This window comes from Myotis nattereri (genome assembly GCF_964212035.1).
Source record: "Myotis nattereri genome assembly, chromosome: 21".
NCBI lineage: Eukaryota > Metazoa > Chordata > Mammalia > Chiroptera > Vespertilionidae > Myotis > Myotis nattereri.
Genome location: NC_138097.1, coordinates 11,220,168 through 11,241,823, shown reverse-complemented (window position 1 = coordinate 11,241,823; position 21,656 = coordinate 11,220,168). Strand labels below are relative to the sequence as shown.

Sequence of the window (21,656 nt, the reverse complement as noted above, 5' to 3'; positions counted from 1 at the left end):
TAGCTGTTTTGGGTAAGTGGATAGAGGTTGGCCCATGGACTGAAGGGTCCTGGGTTTGATTCCAGCCAAGGGCACGTACCTTGATTACAGGCTCCTCCCCAGCCCGGGCCCTGGTCAGGGCACATGCAGGAGGCAACCAATCAATGTGTGTCTCTCACATCGATGTTTCTCTCTCCCTCTCCCTCTCCCATCCACTCTCTCTAAAAATCAGTGGAAAAATATCCTCAGATGAGGATCAACAACAACAAAAGAATTTATACCTGAGGATTGAATTAGACGGGCATAGACAGAATCCCCAACAGAGATGCAAGGGCTGTGACCTGCCATGGTCAAGGAGAGATGAGACTCTCAGATCCTCTGGATAGGAGAGGGTCTTTGCAAAACGCGAAGGTGGGAGCTGATGTGATTGTCAGGGCCTGGAGGGGTTGGGCTCCCACATGAAGGTCCCCGTGTAGTTCCGCATGTTGAACAGAACCGTCTGGAAGCCGTTGAGGGCTTGCAGTGATGTTCAGATGGTGAATGACGGTGCTTGTCTAGCGTCCCATGGATCAGTTGCACCCGCTCACATCCACCGCCACACGTTAGCCCCTCAGGTTGCCAGCCCAGCACGTGTGCGACACACATGTAGTGCCATCTTCCCAGCTGACCTCTGGAATTCCTTTGTAAGTAAAGCCCCGAAGCTTCGTTCCACAGTGACTCACACTCTCTGCTCCCAAACCTGTTCCATCTGCTGTCTGCGGTCTCCTGACCGCCCCGCATTCCCGGCCCCGCCTCAGCCTTTGAGCCCAGCCCAGTCTGTGCCCACCTCTCTTTCCCCCACCCCCTCATTTCTTCTGTTCCATGTCCTCCTATGGCTCCCCAGCTCTCTGAGGCCACCTCCTTCTCCTTTCTGTCTCCTTGGTTTGAATTCCTCTAGTATTTATAGGTGGTACTTCAGGATTTCATAATTATGCATAGGTTTGCACTGTTTTCTAATTATTTTCTGAGTGCCCTGCATTATGCTTTATAAAAAATATTTTTTTTGTTGTTGATTTCAGAGAGGAAAGGAGAGGGGGAGAGAGAGATGAAAACATCAATGATGAGAGAGAATCATGGATTGGCTGCCTCCTGCACACCCCCCACTGGGGATCGAGCCCACAACCCAGGCATGTGCCCTTGACCGGAATCGAACCTGGGACCCCACAATCCACAGGCTGACGGTCTATCCACTGAGCCACACCAGCCAGGGCCTGCATTATGCTTTTTTCTTTTTTTTTTTCTTTTTTTTTAAAAATATATTTTATTGATTTTTTACAGAGAGAAAGGGAGAGAGATAGAGAGTTAGAAACATCGATGAGAGAGAAACATCGATCAGCTGACTCCTGCACATCTCCTACTGGGGATATGCCCGCAACCCAGGTACATGCCCTTGACCGGAATCGAACCTGGGACCTTTCAGTCGGCAGGCCGACGCTCTATCCACTGAGCCAAACCGGTTTCGGCATGCATTATGCTTTTTTCATAGCCCCAGCAGAGCTCAGCCTGAAGCTGATACTTCGGTACCCACCGGGAGTGGGGTGAAATGTCAGAAAGGGAGTGTAGTTTTACAAACAGCCCCCCAGTGATATTGACACCCCTTTTTTGGGGGGGGGGGGTGTCTGTCCTCTTTGTGTAGAAGCCACGGCATTATCCACCAACGCTCTCTCAACTTCCACAGGTAAATCAGTTCTGGGGAAATGCCATCCCTCCCAATTATGGAGAAGCATTTACCTCATTTCTGATGCAATCATCTTCCTTGGTGGCTGGTCCCTCCCAGGACACGCGCCTACCCGGGGAAGGAGTCCCTGAGCTACTGGAAGTGAGCTCCGTGGGAAAGGAGGGGCCCTCGGCAGGAGAGGGGGCTGTCGGGACTGTGCCAGGACCCCTGTTAGCATAGGCACGAGGACACACCTTGACACGGTGCATGGAACTTGACAATGGACACTTATTACTCGGGGATTTATCAAGTCCATCATGGTTCCGTGTTACAAGAATCCAGAGTGTGTCCTGGGACTAATTTAAAACTTGCTGGAGGAGCCCGAGCAGCTAATCAGCTAGCTATTCCATCGTTCGGGAGGTCTCTGTGGGAGGAAGGAGTATCTTTTGCAGTAATTTCTATCTGTTGGATTGGGGAGTTTACTAAGGCAACGCGGAGGAGAGCCCGGTGGTGGTGATGGTATAGCTAATATTTGGGCGCTTAGCTGAATCGCAGAGGCAAAGAAACCAAGCCAGTAAACATCTGTGCACAGAAGACGGTTTGTATTGTGCTAACAAGCAGCTTGGGAGCGTTTGCCTCGTTAGCTGATTATGGTCTCTTGGTTGGAGCTCGCTGGGGAACAAGGGACCCTTTGAGAGGATGTGGCGCTTTTCTCCAGCCCCTGCAGGCCGGGGTGCGGAACTGCTGAGTCACGGGCGGTCATCTGGGCTTGTCCTCTCACAGCACGGGGTCTGGGAGTCAGATCAGGGTCGGCAGGTCGGTCCCTCTCCAGGGCCTAAGTCTGTTGTGGCCTCTCCTATCGTCTGGTGGTTCCTGGGCTTAGAGACGCATCACCCCAATCACTGCTTCCATCTCCCTCCCCCTCTGTCTGTCTGCGTCTATGTCCAAATTCCCCTCTTCGTGTGAGGACGCCAGTCACGGGTTAGGGCCCCTCTAAGCATGACCGTTGTAGCTTGCCTACATCGTCAGTGAGTCTCTTTTCAAATAAGGTCACGGTGACGTTCACAGGTTCTACGTGGGCATGAATTTTAGGGGGACCCTTTTTGTTTTTTTAATGCTAGAGGCCTGATGCACACAATTCATGCAAGGGAGGCCTTCGCAGCCCTGGTTGCCTCCAGGCCCCCACCCCCCATCCACTGGTCATTCTGGAAGGTCGTTCCACCGTCTGGTCTAATTACCATATTAGCTCTTGATTATATAGGATATTTTTATTGATTTCAGAAAGGAAGGGAGAGGGAGAGAGAGATAGAAACATCAATGATGAGGGAGAATCATGGATCGGCTGCCTCCTGCACGCCCCACACTGGGGATCGAGCCCGTAACCCGGGCCTGTGCCCTGACTGGGACTCAAACCGTGACCTCCTGGTTCATAGGTCAGTGCTCAACGACTGAGCCACGCCAGCAGGGCAGAGGGACACTATTTACCCCACTACACAAGGTAGTGAGTTTTTGGTGCTTAAAGTCTCCGCTCAGATTTATCTGTCTTCGCAGCTAGTTTTGGGTTGTCAGGGAACATTACTATTCCAAGGCCCAGGCAGGTGGAATGAACATGACGGAATTAGTGGCCTCAGTGGCACAGCTGAAAATGATGACTGTGGAACTCATCTGAGGGGAGAAAGGCCCGGAGGGCTGCAGTTCTCGTGGACTGTGTGGTGCCGTGGTCCCCAGTGGCGGGGCAGCGCTGTCTTCTGTTACCCAGCTCCGAGCTCCGGAGTTGCTCCCGTGCTCTTTAGCCAAGGACTGCAATTCTATCCCTAGAATCTCAGAAATTTTGAGCTGCAAGAGGGCTTTGGTATTATCTGCTTCTCATGTAACCCTCTCCTTTTACAGATGAGGTCTTTAGGGCCCAGAAAGGTTAAGTGGCTTGGTCAAGGTCACCGGCGTGGAAGGGGCAGAGCAGGGCTGAGACCCAGGCCTCAGAACCCCTGGAGGAGAGCCTGCGCCCGCCCAGTGGCCCTGTCTCTCCCTGCGTCTGTCTGCGCCTCCATCGTAAAATGTCACTCTTGGCCATGAGAGAGGAGCCACGGCCCCGCCCTGGTGGGAAGGCCAGTCCCGCAGGTCTCAGAGCCCGAGGGCCACATTGAGAGCTTCTTTCCCGTTGGTGCTTGGCAGCACCTTGGGCTTCTTTGTTAATGTAGAGGCTACATTGCCAAAACCGGTTTGGCTCGGTGGATAGAGCGTCGGCCTGCGGACTGAAGGGTCCCAGGTTCGATTCCGGTCAAGGGCATGTACCTTGGTTGTGGGCACATCCCCAGTAGGAGATGTGCAGGAGGCAGCTGATCGATGTTTCTCTCTCATCGATGTTTCTGACTCTCTATCCCTCTCCCTTCCTCTCTGTAAAAAATCAATAAAAATATATTTTAAAAAAATTAAATAAAAAAAAAATGTAGAGGCTACAAATGGAATTTTAACTATGACTTCCAGCATCTAAATTCCACTCACAGCCCTGGCCGGTGTGGTTCAGTGGATAGAGCATCGGCCTGCAGACCCAAGGGTTGGATTCCAGTCAAGGGCACACACTTGGTTGCAGGCTTCTCCCTGGCCACGGGCCCTTTGGGGCTCCTGCAGGAGGCAGCCAATGGATGTGTTTCTCTCATGTCGATGTTTCTCTCGGTCTTTCCCTCTCTCTTCCACGCTCCCTAAAAATCAATGGAAAAATATCCTCAGGTGAGGATTTTAAAATAAATAAATAAATAAATTCCATTCATAAAAGTGACTGGGGTGGGAGCTGGGGAGGTGTGCGGCTGATGGTCTGAAGAAGGACTGATCAGGCAAGTGCATGGGGTCAGGGGGCTGGGGCGAGGCTTCCTTTCCGTCCTCAGCATTCCCGGCCCTCCAGCCATGCTGGGTGACTTTCCTATCCGCTGCCTGATGTTCATTTTAACTGGATTTCACCTGCTTGGAAAGGGGCCAGGGGCACACAAAATAGTGCCATGGAAGCTAGGTTTGTTATGTCTGGAACAAATTCAGAATATTAATATGCAGTGGCAGGTTGATCTTGGAAAGAAAGAACAACATAAAATAAAATGCAGCAAGATAAGTTTAAATTAATGTCAAGAGTTCTGTTCTTGCCTTGACTGGTTTGGCTCAGTGGATAGAGCGTCGGCCTGCAGACTGAAGGGTCCCAGGTTCGATTCTAGTCAGGGGCATGTACCTGGGTTGCAGGCACATCCACAGTAGGGGGTGTGCAGGAGGCAGCTGATCGATGTTTCTCTCTCATCGATGTTTCTAACTCTCTATCCCTCTCCCTTCCTCTCTGTAAAAAATCAATAAAATATATTTTTTTTAAAAAAGAGTTCTGTTCTTAAATTGCCACCTACGTATTGGCTTAATACACATTCTCACACTTAAACATACTTCTAAATCCTAAGGGCCAGTTTTAGATCTAGCTGCTCTGTAAGTCCTTCTATGGTTAATTATTTCCTGGACTAATTATTCCTGTCCCCACGTTTCTAAAGTATATGTAGCCTTAACAGAAACTTCTTTTCTCCCCCGTTGAGATGAGAATTCTACTCCATTACAGTCCCATCCATTGCTTAGCATAGTGCCAGGCACACAGTAGGTCCTCAAGCCCACTGAAGTTCAAGGGCGGTGACCCTAGTGACTGTGGTAGAACTGCCCTTCTCTTCGGGAACTCAGGTTCGAGCCCTGAATCAAGGCTGCATATGTGGACCATAGTCATTACAAACCTCTCCTAGGATTGCCTTCGCTGAACTGAATTCAATTTCAAACCCTTGTCATTTTTCAAGGGCTGAGTACATTAATTCTCTATTGCATTTGCTATTTAAAAAGGTTGTAGGAGGGCACTGCCTATCACTTCACTCAAGGTCCTCTTTTGTCAAGTCCCACGGATTTTTGATTTTTTATAATTCCGTGCCTGAAAAGCCCTGCTTCCCCTGAGTGCCTGTCATGCTTTCTGGGGTAAGAACACAATACATGTTAGCTCTCTTTCCATTTTGGAGAACTGGGTTTAAATGGGTTTCCTCCTTCCCCTGGCAGTCAGAAACCTCAAACGTGTTCTGGGTTTCATCACATAGGTCCGTGGTTCTCAACCTTCTGGCCCTTTAAATACAGTTCCTCATGTTGTGACCCAACCATGAAATTATTTTTGTTGCTACTTCATAACTGTCATGTTGCTACTGTGATGAATCGTCATGTCAATATCTGATATGCAGGATGGTCTTAGGCGACCCCTGTGAAAGGGTCGTTCAACCGCCAAAGGGGTCGCGACCCACAGGTTGAGAACCGCTGACATAGGCGATCGTGTAGGATGGCATAGTTACTTTCCTTGTTCAGCGTTTCTTTTTGTTGTTGTTGTTAATCCTTGCCTGAGGATATTTTTTCCACTGATTTTTAGAGAGAGTGGAAGGGAGGAGGAGAGACAGAGAGAGAGAGAAACATCGATGTGAGAGACACACTCAACTGGTTGCCTCCCACACTTGAGATCAAACCTGCAACCAAGGTACATGCCCTTGGAATCAAACCCGTGACACTTCAGCCCATGGGCCAACGTTCTACCCATTGAGCCAAACTGGCTAGAGCCAGAGTTTCTTCATTTCTTCTTGGGTTTTGCTAGTTGCTATTTTAAAGTTCTTTTTTTCTAATAACAAAAATATTTGTAATCATTAGGAATTTTGGAAAAGAAAAAAGAGAAAGAAAAATTGCCTACAATCTAATAACCCAGCAACTGTAGCATCCATAACGATTTGGGTGGATAGTATTTCCTTCTGTGTCATTAGAAATTGCAGACTAAAGGAGTCTAGAAATAGCAGTGACTTTCACCTGCAAGAGTTTATTCTCTCACATAAAAGAAATCTTGAGGTAGGCAGTCTAGGTCTGATATGATGGCTCCCTTAAATCAGCAGGGACCCTAAGCTGCTTTCTTTCCACTCTGCTGTCCTCTTAATGTGGCTCTGAAAGTGACCACGAGGCCACTTCATGGCCCCAGATGACTGCTGGGTTGCGGCCATGTTGTCTGCATCCCAGGGATGCAGGGAAGGAAAAGGGCCAAAGAGTTAACTTTTTAAGGAGTCTCCCCAGAAAGCAGACCAGCCCCTCCAGACGTGGCCAGAATGTAATCCCATGGACTCAGGACCCACCTACTGCAGGGGGCACTGGGGTCTGAAGTGTTTATTTTCCAACAAGGCACATGCTCCAGGTTTTTGTTGCAAGGAAGGAGGAGAGATGTCTTTTGGGGAAGCAATCAGCAGACTGCCACAGTTCTTTCCGTATCACATAGCTCTTCAGTGTTTTATGGAAGCGATCTCAAGTAGTTTGTGGAATGAGTTAAGTTGTAAACAAACATCATTGTAAATATCAGTAAGTAAAGTATACTACCATTTTGTTATTTATCACTCTGCCTTTCTATAATCCTTTTCTGTGAACTTATCACTTATACTGATAGTGTATGTTGTGTTTTGTTTTCTAATATGTTTTTACTAGAGGCCCGGTGCATGAGATTCGTTCACTGGGGTGGAGGGGAGGGTCCCTCAGCCTGGCCTGCACCCTCTTGCAGTCCAGGGGCCCTCGGGGGATGTCTGACTGCTGGCTTCGGCCCACCACTGCCGCTGTGCTCGCTAGCTGTGAGCCCAGCTTCTGGCTGAGTGGTGCTCCCCCGGTGGTCAGGGCGTGTCATAGCGACTGGTCATTCCGCCGTTCAATTTGCGTATTAGACTTTTATTATATAGGATTGATTTTAGAGAGAGGACAGGAGAAGGATAAAGAGATAGAAACATCTGTTGGCTACCTCCTGCATGTCCCCTACTGGGGGATCGAGCTCACAACCTGGGCATGAGCCCTGACCAGGAATCGAACTGGCGACCTCCTGGTTCATGGGTCAGTGCTCAACCATTGAGCCACACCAGCTGGGCAATCTATGTTTTGAATTTCAGTCAGTACAAACTTATCCAGGGCTAGAAGGGACCTTAGGCAGGTTTCTCCAAAGGTTGCCTATTCAGATGCCTGCAGGACCCATTCCGGTACCATAATGATAAGGAGGCCAGGGGTCAGTGTTGAGGACCACGATAGGGAGTGGTGGGGACTGTGGCAACCAGGAGTGAGCATGCTCTGTGCAAAAGGGGTAGCAGCTGCATTCACTGTTGCTTTTTTTTCCTCAAGAGAAGCCAGAAATCCAGATTTTTATATGAAACCTGGCCCTTATAACTTAGCAGCTAATACGTTTGAATTTAAAAATGCCGACCAAATGCAGCACCACCCTGTGGGCTCCCAGTTTAGGATCCACCCCTTTTTTTTTTCAGTTGGCAGCGAGGCCCTGGGGAGATCCAGTGGCTTCTGACAGGGCCGGAGACTTTGCTGTTCCGTCCCCACCCGAACAAAGCCTGGTCTTCTGTGGCTAATTCATCTCAGAATACAAAGACGTAATAAAAATTTGCAGTTGAGCAAGACTACTCCAAAGGCTCATTGAATCTCCCCTTCAACTGGCTTTCATTTCTGTGTCAATCTTTTTGGGGTGGCGGAATCCGAGAATATTGGGCTGGAACCTCCCAGCTCAACCGTTTCACAGCTGTGAGACTTGGGGCAAGGCTTTCATCTGTGACTCCTGTGTTTTCCGCACCATCCATTTTCTTGCTTGCCTCTCTCTCTCTCTCTCTCTCTCTCTCTCTCTCTCTCTCTCTCTCTCTCCTCTTCTGGCTTTCAAGTGGCACAGTGTGGTGGTTAAGACAAGGATCTCTGGAGCCAGATAGGAATCTTGGCTTCTCTGTCTACTAGCTGTGTGGCCTCGGGCAACTTACGCAAGTTTTCTATGCCTCACAAGGTGTGGTAAGGAGTCAGTGTGTTAATATGTGTAAAATACAAAGAACAGAGCTTGGCACACAGGGATATATAAACACCGTTCTCTCTCTCTCTTTTTTTTTTTTTGTCTCCTCTGCTGCTTTGAAAGGCATGGAGCCCTGGCTGGTTTGGCTCAGTGGCTAGAGCGTCGGCCTACAGACTGAAGGGTCCTGGGTTTGATTCCGATCAAGGGCACATGTCCAGGTTGCAGGCTCGATCCCCAGGTGGGGGTATGCAGGAGGCTGCTGATCAGTGCTTCTCTTTCATCATTGATGTTTCTATTTCTCTTTCCCTCTCCCTTTCTGAAATTATTAAAAATTTATTATTATTTTTTTAATCTTGAGAAGTATCCTATAAGAAAGGTACTATTTTTTTTTAAATCTTTTGTTGATTTTTTTACAGAGAGGAAGGGAGAGGGATAGAGAGTTAGAAACATCAATTAGAGAGAAACATCGATCAGCTGCCTCCTGCACGCCCCCTACTGGAGATGTGCCTATAACCAAGGTACATGCCCTTGACCGGAATCGAACCTGGGACCCTTCAATCTGCAGGCCGACGCTCTATCCACTGAGCCAAACCAGTTAGGGCAAAATTTATTTTATTTTTTTAAATGAAAGGCATGGATCTCCAGCACAGTGGGCCTGGCTCTGGCTCTCCGTCTCACGGGAGCACTTTTAGCTCCTGGTTCCTCTCCACAGCCAGCCTCCTGCCCCCAGTCTGCACCCAGACCCTCAGGCTGTGCGCACTCCCTACCCATTACTTCTAGTCTGTGCCCTTACTTTTCTTAGCTCAGATTTTTTTCCGCCATTGCTATATGTTTACAAGAGAAGGAGTCAACTGCTGTCTTTTTAAAATCAAATCAAATTTATTTTTTCCATCACCATTTGTCCTTGCTATGCCCTCTTCCACCTTCACCCACACCCCTGACAGCTGTGTTGACCTAACGCCTCATTAAGTTATGTCATTGGTTAGACAGAGACAATACCTTTCCGGCGTTTCTGAAGATTACGTTATGAGATAAAGGGTAAAAGCAGGGCGAGTTTGCTTTAGCCAGAGTTCTGAGCGCAGCAGATAACTTGTCCTGGAAACCAGAGAGAACCGCCACTCTGTGGGTTGCCAAAGGCTTCCCCCAGCAGGTTTGTTCAGCCGGCCAAGAGTGTGGCACACATGTTAATTACAGAAATTGTCTTTTTCCCTAAAGACTTGCAATGCAGAGAAACGGAAATGTGTTTGTATTTCAATTAAATGGCTTCCTTCTTGTCCCCAATCTTTTCAGCTTTTAGGTGAATCTGAATAAGAGATCTGACCTGCCCGGCCCAGCTGCACAACATTTCAAGCTCATATTCCCACCTAGAGAGGAGCAGAGTACATAGGTATGTATTGTCCAGACTCTTGTCCAGTTTACTTCTTTCTAAAAATATATATATTTTTATTGATTTCAGAGAGGAAGGAAGAGGGAGAGAGAGATAGAAACATCCATGATGAGAGAGAATCATTAATCTGCTGCCTCCTGCAAGTCCCCTACTGGGGATCGAGCCCACAATTCGGGCATATGCCCTTGACCTTAATCGAACCTGGGACCTTTCAGTTTGCAGGCCAACGCTCTATCCACTGAGCCAAACCAGTGAGGGCTTGTCCATTTTTACTTCTGCCACCTCCTCATGTTAGTAGTGAGTGAAAGCGGGGCGGAAAGGACCTATTTTATTTATTTTACTTTAATTTGTAAATGTATTTTTATTGATTTCAGAGAGGAAGGGAGAGGTAGAAACATCAATGATGAGAGAGAATCATTGATCAGCTATCACCTGCACGCCCCTCACTGGGGATCAAGCCCGCAACCCGGTCATGTGCCCTTGACCGGAATCGAATCCAGGACCCTTCAGTCTGCAGGCTGACACTATCCACTGAAGCCAAACCAGCTAGGGCTGTTTTATGTTTTTTATTTGATAAGTCTGCTCTGGACCAACAGGAAACTGATGAAGCCATCTGCTGCTTTCTCTGTTCTCTTCCTGACAAAGGGAGCAAGAAAGCCCGTCTCAGGTCCATAGCACCAGCGTCAGATCAGAGAAATTTTGGAGTTCCTGCTACATCTTGTTTTGAGCTCTTTCCTCACTAGACTTAAAGATCCATGTTAACAAGCTGAATCATCTTGGATGTTTGTTTCTCGTTGGCTTGACTTGCCCAAGTGGCAGGGCTCTGATGGGCTCTGATGAGGTGAAGGACCCTGGGCCATAGGTTTAACGCTGCCACTAACTGTAACCTTAGCCCTAACCCCTTGGAGAATTGATTAACCCTACAGACCCCCTCTCCAGAAAGTTGTGCATTACACAGACTGCCACAGGGTTCCTGGGCCCTAGAATCCTTTAGGGACCCACACACTCCAAGTTAAGAATCCTGTTTTAGGCCCAGCTGGCATGGCTCAATGGTTGAGCATTGACCTATGAACCAGGAGATCATGGTTTGATTCCTGGTTGGGGCACATGCCCAGGTTACGGGATCAATCCCCAGTGTGGGGCATGCAGGAGGCAGCTGACCAATGATTCTCTCTCATCATTGATGCTTCTCTCTCTCTCCTTCTCCCTTCCTCTCTGAAATCAATAAAATATATATATATAATTTTATTTTATTTTATTATTATTATTTTTTTAAGAATCCTGTTTTAGGAATTCATAAGCTGCTAGTCGGTAGGGGGGGACATATCTCCAGAGGTTGAGTTTCAGGGAAACTGTCGGCTCTTAAAAGTTCCAAGGTGGCTGCACTGAACGTGTAGTTAGCGGTCTAGCCTGGATGGGAAATCGTGTCAGATACATTTTTCAAAGTTGTTTTCTTGCCCTGATGGTGGACAGCGGGCGAAGGAGCTGCAAAGTTTGGTTGCTGCCCTCACTGAGTCGGGAGCCCTGCCAGAGAGCAGTGTGGGTAGGTCCTGCATTTGCCAAAGTCACCCTGAATGTAGAACAGGGCTCCTGCACCCCCCTCTGGCCTTGCTGTGGGTCTCGAGAGAGTTCCTTCTGTTATGCCCCCAACCTGTCTTTGGAGGCTGTTTTGTCCGGCCTGTCCTGTTCTGCCCGCACGGGTGGCCACCAGAGTTCTTGTGCTGTTTTTAGCAGAGGCTACTGGAAGCCGTTCCAGGGGAAGCCGTTGCCATAGCTACCTTGGCTGGGAGAGTTCCCGTTTTCTCCTTTTTTGTTAGCTTGTGGTTTCCCTGATTTTTAAGATGCCGGCTGACGTTCTGTTTTTTTGCTAAGCAGCAAGGAAAAGACTGGATTTTTGTTGCGTTTGTTGATGATGTTCATTTTGTGTGTGGAGGTGTGTGCGCCCGCATGTGTGTCTTGGATATGAGGTAAAGCTACCTCAGAAGATGTACTATCATGAGAGCTTGGGCAAAGCCAGATGTACATATATAGTTTTCTTTCTTTTTTTTAATATATTTTATTGATTTTTTACAGAGAGGAAGGGAGATAAATAGAGTTAGAAACATCGATGAGAGAGAAACATCGATCAGCTGCCTCCTGCACATCTCCTACTGGGGATGTGCCCGCAACCCAGGTACATGCCCTTGACCGGAATCGAACCTGGGACCTTTCAGTCCGCAGGCCGACGCTCTATCCACTGAGCCAAACCAGTTTCGGCCATATGTAGTTTTCTTACTCCAGTGTTTAGTTTTGGCTTAGCGATTGAATGTGGTCCGCTTTAGCCTCTTTTGTAACAGCAGGGGGCAAATTTGCTGAGCTTCCTTCCCCAGCAGCAGGGATCCCTGCCACTTGGGCTGGGTCTGAACTTTACACCGGTGCCCTGAGGAGCAGATGGCCAGTCAGGCCCAGGTGGCTCTATCTCATTCTGCTCTAAACATAGAGACGGGGGCCAGCAGGTAGTACAGCCACACCTGGGGGCCATCGCAGTCCCATTTCCCATCTGTGTCCCCGCTGTAAACGGCCCCTTCACACACCTGGCGCACCACCTGTGGGTTAAGTGGAGGGATCCGAGGCTCCTGTGCACTTGGACGGGTGTTTTGTACTCGTCCTCTGTGGCGCCTTCTTTCTCCCACTCCCCGAAGGCTCCTGTTCTCAGCATTTTCCAGTTTGCTTATCTTAGAAGGTTCATTAAATTTAAATAAAACAACACCCTACCCAGCTTATCAGTGCTCAGGACTGTTTGTGACTTGGAGTGTTGCCAGTCCATGGGAGGCCGCGGGGTGCTGATGGCAAGCCACCTGGGCGGGCCCGGAGGACACACCTGGATATGACATGCCACCGCTGGGTTTGTCGCCTCGCGTGCGGGCCCCACCCGCCTCCCTGAGCTCTGAAGCTAAGCCTGTGCCTCTGCTCCCAGGTCAGGATGAATGCCATGCTGGAGACCCCCGAGCTCCCGGCCGTGTTTGACGGCGTGAAGCTGGCCGCAGTGGCCGCCGTGCTATACGTGATCGTCCGCTGTCTGAACCTGAAGAGCCCCACCGCCCCGCCTGACCTCTACTTCCAGGACTCGGGGCTCTCGCGCTTCCTGCTCAAGTCCTGTCCCCTTCTGACCAAAGAGTGAGTAGACCTCTCGCCTGCCGTAGGCCCGCCTGCTGAGCTGTTTGGCTTGAGCGATATTTAGAGAACCTTTTCCCATGTGTCTTCAGGGCCACCATGTAAACGGTGTCGTGGCTGACAAAATAGCCACAGTCTCCATGGAAGTCTGTATTTTGAATGCCGGAGGGTAGGAGACAGAATCTGACCTTGGTTGCCTGGAGTCATCGTTCATGACAAGGACGTTGCAGAAAACGGCGGTCATTTATTTTTAGGGAGATACAGAAAACTTGGACAACATTCTAGACCTTTATCAAATGGTCTGTTGCCAGTTCTGTTGCTAGGACTGAAAAACTATCCTTACCCCAAATCTATAATAATAAAAGCATAATATGCTAATTAGACCGGAAGGCCAAACAGCGGAACGACCGTCTGGACGACCTTCCAGACAAAGCCGGGGCTGTGAGGGCCAAGGCAGCCCCTGGGGCTGCAAGGGCCGAACCCCTTGCACAAATTTTGTGCACTGGGTCTCTAGTTAATAAATTAAAAAGCATAGATTTATGAGTTGGGTACTCTCCATCTCTCTTATTGAAAAGTGGGCTGACGTTGGCTAAGAGGATCCACCACCTAAATAGAATGCCTTCATTCCAAATGAGCCAGGGGTCCCTGTAACAGGCCAGGTCTGTATATTGGGTGAGCACTGCTTCTGGGACAGGAAACCAGACTTGTAAAGCATGCATTTTATGTCACAGACTGTTTTCTTTTTTTAATACATTTTTATTGATTTCAGAGAGGAAGGGAGAGGGAGAGAGAGAGAGAGAAACATCAATGATGAGAGAGAATCATGGATTGGCTGCCTCCTGCCCGCCCCACACTGGGGATCCAGCCCACAACCCGGGCATGTGCCCTGACCAGGAATCGAACCATGACCTCCTGGTTCATAGCTCGACGCTCAACCACTGAGCCACACCGCTGGGCACACAGACTGTTTCCAAGAGGCGTGCGGTTAAATGTTTTCCTGTTGAGGTCTTCATAATAACTTCAGGGTTCGGGCCAAGCCTCATGCACGAAGCATTCCGTATGCTTCCGGGTCTGGATGCCCCCCTTTCTCCTCATTGCTCTTCACTCTGGGCCTCTTTAAGCTGAATCCATCCTGCCGGGTGCGCCTCATCAGGCGGAAGCTGTTGGGGTGCTGAATATTCACACTGTGCCCCTCAGCGTCTGACCACATCAGTGGAGTGTCTGGTGCTCAGCGGGTACTAGCAGCCCGCTATCCTGATACGGTCTCTCCCACCTCGGTGGGGGTTGATGACACTGAGTGAATGACTCGCCTCTAAGAGCAGGCAAATGTGTGACAGACACGTCAGAGAACTTGGACTCTTGCTTGTCTCGTTTGACCGTCCAGTTCATTTTCACGTGCTGTTCGCCAAGGGTGAAGAGCCGTGTGGGCTTCGGGTGTTTTGTACGTTCGTGTGCAATATCCTCATAGTTGTCACAGTGATGTCATGACCCAAAAGTTACTATTAAGTCGAAAGAGACCTGTACCTGGATTGTGTTGCCTGATACTTGTGAAGTGCCACGTGCAGTGTGATGTCACCATGCTGAGGGGGCTCCATCCCAGTGGCTCCACACCGGAAGGTGGTGCCCAGAATCTGTATGCTTTTCAAATTGTCCAGCTTTCTCCCCCCCCCCCCAATTATAATGTAGATACTTCACTAATCTGGACTGGCAGCTAACATTTGCACCCACTTTCAGACTCAGTGGAACCCCAAAGCTAGACCCAGGTTCCTCGGCCATCTCGTGTAGAGTTTTTGGAAAGCAAGGTGTTCAATCCCTATAAGTTTATTTTTATTTATTGTTTTTAAATATATTTTATTGATTATTTACAGAGAGGAAAGGAGAGGGATAAGAGCTAGAAACATCGATGAGAGAGAAACATCAACCAGCTGCCTCCTGCACACCCTCTACTGGGGATGGGCCCGCAACCAAGGTACATGCCCTTGACCAGAATCGAACCTGGGACCCGTCAGTCCCCAGGCCGACGCTCTATCCACTGAGCCAAGCCGGTTAGGGCAATCCCTATAAGTTTATATCGAGGTGACTGTAAATTTCCACCCACCATCGGGTGATCAGAGGGAACCGTGGAAAAGCTGCTATTGTCCAGGTTCCTGAGAAACATCAAATAAAGTCTGATTCTATACTAGTAGCTCACAAAGCTGATTATGGCGGCTTTTGTGTGTGTTTTTATGCCTTTTTTAAAAAATATATTTTCATTGATTTCAAAGAGGAAGAGAGAGGAAGAGAGAGATAGAAACATCCATGAGGAGAGAGAATCATTGATTGGCTGCCTCCTGCACACCCCCCACTGGGGATTGAGCCTGCAACCCGAACATGTGCCCTTGACCGGAATCGAACCCAGGACCCTTCCGTCCGCAGGCTGACGCTTTATCCACTGAGCCAAACCAACTAGGGCTTACCTCTTTTCTTGTTTTCCTTTAAAAAAAAAAGAACCCAGAGTCATTAAGTCTAATGATTTCCCTTTGCCTCATAGGCATTATGTCTTTTAATCCTCTTAACAACTTTGAGGTCAGATTCCTTTTCCCTCTCATACTTAAGGATAGGGAAACAGTAGCAGAGAGGAAAAGGGAACCCAAGTTTGTGATTCTGGACTTGGTTCCCTTCCTATCCATGGGGGAGGGGACAGGGACTGTTCTCGGGGTGCAGGTGAGGGAAGCGGCGGAGGGCAGCCAGGGGCCATCCTTAATGCATCTTCCGAGTGACCCTCTTTCTATTTTACTCCCTCTGCTGGAAGCCACTGTCCTCCACGCGCTTTCTCAGTCTTGTGTTTCTGTCACAGCCTCCCATCTATTTGAAGCCGAGGGCAGGAAGTACATCTGTTAGGGGTAAAAGCGTTTATCCGGCGACTTTGAAGATTTTTTTTTTGGAGGGAAACCTGTCTGCAGCCTGCACCAGCCATTGTCTGGTCTGGAAAGTGCAGCTAGCTGCCCTTGCTGGTGTGGCTCAGTGGATAGAGCATCAGCCTGGGGACTGAAAGGTCCTGGGTTCAATTCCAGTCAAGGGCACATGCCCAGGTTGTAGGCTCGATCCCCAGTGTGGGGTGTGCAGGAGGCAGCCGATCAATGATTCTCACTCATCATTGATGTTTCTATCTCTCTCTCCCTCTCCCTTACTCTCTGAAAAAAAAAAAAAATATATATATATATATGTAAAGAAAGAGCCCTAACCGGTGTGGCTCAGCGGGTAGCGCGTCAGCCTGCGGACTGAAGGGTCCCAAGTTCAATTCCGGTCAGGACATGTACCTGGGTTGTGGGCACATCCCCAATAGGGGGCGTGCAGGAGGCAGCCGATCGATGTTTCTCTCTATCCCTCTCCCTCTCCCTTCCTCTCTGTAAAAAAATCAATAAAATATATTTTTAAAAAAAGAAAGAAAGAAAGTGCAGCTAGCTGATTTACAACAGGCTGATGGCGTTACTCAGTAACCCTGACTGAAGCAGCCCGTGGTTATGAGTTATGTGCGGAATCAGAACATTTCCGCTTGCTGTTCTGTAATAAAAATAAAAAAAAACTTGATGAAAGGTGAACAGTGAAAACAGGAGAAAGGGGATTTTTTTTTCCCCCTGTCAGCACTCTAGTCAGTTTTTAAACCTGTCTTAAGGTAATCTGTCCTTAGGAATGAACCTTTTTCATGTCTGGAGGAAAACTCGGCTTAGATGGGGCGACGTGTTTCTTGTTCACTTAGCAACAGATCAATATTTACCTAGTGATTCATTTCTTATTCTCAAGACGTGTTTGCTTTCAGTGAAAACCGCAGGCTATTTTGCTCAGTTCAGAATTAGGAGAAAATGTCCGTGACGATACGAATCTCCATTTTTTTTTTTTCTGAATAAAAAATTCAATGCATATTCATTTTTTTTGAGCCGTCGCTATAGTAAAATGCACAGACCTTAAGTGTGCAGCTCAGGGCCTTTTGATAGGTACTCGCCCGCACCGCTACCATTCCCTTGGGCTTTTACAGGAGTTTCCCGAGTCACCTCCTCTGGCCTCACTGGTCACAATGCCAGCGGAGTGGCTTCCTCAAGCAGGCCAGCACCAAGGCACGCGACAGGGTGACCCCACGACCTGCCCAGCCCCCCAACCTGGCCTGCTCTCATTGCTGCTCTCATTGCCCATGAAGTGCCAGCCCTCGGCCACCCCTAAACCCCCTCCTTTCTCTCTGCACCAAAATATCACTTAACCTGTAATTGAACTTCAATAGCATGACTTCTGAGAAACTTCCCCTGACTTCCCCCTACTCCTCGGTCAGAAGGCGCCCCTTTTCCTTCTTTCTACTCATGTTTCCCCAGCATGTAGCTTCCATGTCCGGTTAGCCCCATGGTTGGCAAATTGTGGCTCGCGAGTCTCATGTGGCTCATCGGCCCCTTGAGTGTGGCTCTTCCTAAGCCTTAGGAGTACCCTAATTAAGTTACTAACAGTGTACCTACCTATATAGTTTACGTTTTAAAAATGTGGCTCTCAAAAGAAATTTCAATCGTTGTACTGTTGATATTTGGCTCTGTTGACTAATGAGTTTGCCAACCACTGGGTTAGCCCACCCACCCTCTTTTATGGGAATTTGTGTCTGTCCCTTTTCTATCAGGAGAGCACACGTACCCCAAATCAAGAGCCACACTCTTTTTTAAAAAATATATTTTATTCAGAGAGAGAGAAACATCAATGATGAGAGAGAATCACTGATCGGCTGCCTCCTGCACGCCCCCCCTGGGGATCGAGCCTGCAACCCAGGCATATGCCCTGACTGGGAGTTGAACCGTGACCTCCTGGTTCATAGCTCCGTGCTCAACCACTGAGCCACACTGGCAAGAGCCACACTCTTGATGAGACAGAACAGGATCCCTAGGGGTTCCCGATCCTAAGCGTAATGCTGTTCGTGTTGTATTTACATGGACAGATAGAGGTGAGGGTATATTTATTTTGGCAAATTCCAGGTGTGCTCTGGGAAAAGAAACCACAGTCCCCAGCCTATGCAGTCAGCACAGCTGGGGCACACGAGAGTTTTGTTTATTGGGGAGTCATTATCCTGTCTCTGAAAAAAAGATGGATTGGTTGTTTTTGGTCTTAAGTCAGGACAACCCCCAGGTATAAACAGAAAAGCAGTTTCAGCCTCCGCCCTTCCCATGGGCACAGCTGAAGTTTCCATTCATCAGGTCCTGGTCAAAAGCAAAGAGGGGCCAGGAACCCCAGCTCTGGAAGTCTCCTCCGGCAGGTACCCCATCTCTGGGAACCTCCTATTAAAACTTCAGTGTTCCCTGTGGAAAGCTAGGCCTGGTGCAGCTAAAGATACAGGCATTTAGGAGGCGAGTGATGGAGGGCTGAGCTAAGCCACAGCCTAGAAACAGATAGCGGGGGAGTTGTTATCGCGATACCTAGGAGCCCCTGCAGGGTCCGAAGGAGGGAAGCAGTGTGATCAAAGCCACCGCCATGGCCCTAGCTAGTTTGGCTCAGTGGATAGAGCGACTGAAGGGTCCCGGGTTCGATTCTGGCCAAGGGCACATGCCTGGGTTGCAGGCTCGATCCCCAGTAGGGGGCGTGCAGGAGGCAGCCGATCAAAGACTTTCTCATCATTGATGTTTCTATCTCTTCCTCTTCCTTCTTCTCTGAAATCAATAAAAATATATATATATATATATATATATATATATATACACACACACATATATATATATATATTTTTTTTTTTAAAGAGAAGTACTCTATAGGAAAGCACTACTAATTTGGAGGTCTGATTGTGCAATGTATGGATACACCCCCTTCTGGTCAGACGGCCACCCTAGACCCCCCTTCCCCCTAGGTAGAATTTTGGGAGCCAGTACAGTTTATTTATAGTGAGTTAAATGAAAAGGATTTCATTATCTTGGGCTTAAATTCCTCCTAATTCCCTCTTGCTCACAGAGACATTCCAGATCAGATTTAGATCCTTTCCGCCTTGGCTGAACACTATAGCTTTGTCCTTTTTATAGGATAAACTCGTAATTGCCAAGAGTCTTAATACCATTGACCTGACTTGGCCCGTTTTAAGAACTGTGCAAATATTTCCCTAGATGCGTGTGGTAAGCCATTAACCACTGATAAGCGGATCTGTGGCCCCTGGTGCCCGGGTTATAGGCACCAGACCTTCAGGGCACATTTACCTGGGAACTTCCGTTGTAAGAGAGTTCTCGAAACATTAAAGACTCAAAAATCATCTTTATCGAGACCAGGGATTGATGGTTAGCATCGGTGAGGTCGCATTCTCAAGTGACTTCATCCTGAAATTGCTTGTGTTTCTGAGGAAATAGCCCAAATCCATACTGTCAGGGGGAAAAGGTTGAGTTGCTAAACCTGGGCTACTGTCCCCTGGACCTAGACTAGCCAGATGCCCAGTTTTCCCAGGGCTGATAGGATCCCGGAATGGAGACTTTTCAGTGCTAAACCGAGGAAATCCAGACAGGGATGAGTTGCTTACCTCCTTTCTCTCTCTCTCTCTCTCTCTCTCTCTCTCTCTCTCTCTCTCTCTCTCTCTCTTTCTCATCCTCACCCGAGGATATTTTTCCATTGATTTTTAGGGAGAGTGGAAGAGAGAGGGAAAGACAGAGAGAAACATCAATGTGAGAAAAACACATTGATTGGTTGCCTCTTGCACGAACCCCGACCAGGGCCCGGGCCAGGGAGGAGCCTGCAACCGAGGTATGTGCCCTTGACTGGAATCAATACATGCAGGCCGATGCTCTATCCACTGAGCCAAACCAGCTAGGGTGTGTTTGTTTGTTTGTTAATGCTTGCCTTCTCTATTATTCACTGTCTTCTGCTGTCATTTGGGGGCGGGTGTTTAGGTTTTATTCGATTTCTGGATGTTGCCATCTGCACTGTCCCTGCTTGAGCAGGTCACTACCCCCTAGGCCATCCCAGCCAGAGAGGGAAGGGCCACCATCTTGGAGTCTGTTAGGGGGCTGGGCTGAGGAAAGCATCTCCCGGGTTCGTAAGGAAATCTGCCCCCTCTACAAAGTTCTAGGAAGCGAAGCTGTCACTGATACAGAACGCCATCATCCTTGACCCATTGATTTTTCCCAGGACCGTATGAGATGCCATCCCTGTGACCACCCAATGACTGACTGACTAGCAGTGCCCTCTGCCCAGGCCCGTGTGCTCCTCGGAGCTCTTCATCTGGCCCAGGCAGCCGCCTGCCATGCCGTGTCACCGTGAGCCATGGAAATGAGTCACCTGGGTGGCAGCTTGTGAACCACCCCAAGGCCCCTCCCTGTGTCAGCATCTAATCATAGAGTCTGGGCTCTAGGTCAGCGTGGGCACATGGCGTCAAGCCAGGCAGCTTAGCTTCTGAGGTGGCCATTAAGAGTCTCTAATGCAGAGCAGTTGGGGAGGCCCCCCTGGAGGTCATGGTTCGTCCAGAACCCCCTGTGGCCTCCCAGGTAGGGAGAGGCCATGCAAAGCAGCAGCTGATATATTTTTCCATTTTTTTACCGGCTACTGATGCCATTGCCACAGCCAGCCTGCCTATCCGGTGACATGTAGTACCAGTCTCCTGCCAGCGAGACCCTGGCCTGGTGTTTTCAGCCTGATCATAAAAGCTCGAACAGTAATTCCTCATTAACAGGAAGTGAGAAACTCCATGTACGTTTCACAGTGTGAAATCTGCCAAGCCATAACAGTACGGACTTTTCCTTGTTTGTTAAATGCTTACCTTCTCTATTATTCACTGTCTTCTGCTGTGCATTTGGGGGCAAGTGTTTAGGTTTGATTCGACTCTTGGATGATACCCATCTGCACTTGGCATTTCATTAAAGTATTCTCAGTGAAAAATAAATATGTATGCATATAAGTCAGTCCATTCACATTAAGTAACCTGTTCTCCTAGTACAGGGGTGGGCAAACTTTTTGACTCGAGGGCCACAATGGGTTCTTAAACTGGACCGGAGGGCCGGAACAAAAGCATGGATGGAGTGTTTGTGTGAACTAATATAAATTCAAAGTAAACATCATTACATAAAAGGGTACGGTCTTTTTTTTTTTTAGTTTTATTCATTTCAAACGGGCGGATCCGGCCCGCGGGCCGTAGTTTGCCCATGGCTGTCCTAGTCTGTCTACTGTCTGTATGCCACACTCAGTCACACACACACACACACACATACACACAATCTATATATATAAAAAGCCAGTGACTGGAACACCAGAACGAACAGAATGACCGGAATGACTGCTCATTATGACGCCCACTGTGGCCGGGCCAACTGGCCCTGTCAGGGCGGGTCCGGCCGGCCAGCCACCTGCGGCCCCTCTCCCCAGCCAGCCCCACCCCTGGCTGGCCCTCCTACCATCAGGGGTGGGACTGACGAACCTCCCGCACCCCCTCTCAGCCAGCCCGGCCCGATCTGCCCGCATTGGGGCGGGCCGGCCTGACCCCACCCTTGCACAAATTCGTGCACTGGGCCTCTAGTTCTTTCATATTTTCTTCCACCTTCTCTGTCCATCAAATTCCTACATCCCTCAAGGCCTCCTGACATCCTCGCTCCTCCAGCATTTTATTTTACCCCTCGGCTGTCCCCTTGGCT

General features: G+C 48.9%; 2 protein-coding genes across 2 annotated transcripts in view; one reads left to right on the top strand and one right to left on the bottom strand.

Annotated features, from left to right (window-relative positions):
* The window catches only part of CRTC3 (CREB regulated transcription coactivator 3), a gene marked incomplete at its 5' end in the record, with an annotated part of 1,283,408 nt that overhangs the window by 41,083 nt on the left and 1,220,669 nt on the right, over window positions 1–21,656 (bottom strand). The window lies entirely within an intron of this gene.
* The window catches only part of ABHD2 (abhydrolase domain containing 2, acylglycerol lipase), a 47,592-nt gene continuing 35,744 nt past the window's right edge, over window positions 9,809–21,656 (top strand). Inside the window, exons 1-2 of the mRNA XM_081114697.1 lie at window positions 9,809–9,900; window positions 12,857–13,056. Coding sequence (XP_080970823.1) covers window positions 12,863–13,056 — 194 coding nt within the window. The 5' untranslated portion in view covers window positions 9,809–9,900; window positions 12,857–12,862. The remainder of the gene's footprint in view (window positions 9,901–12,856; window positions 13,057–21,656) is intronic.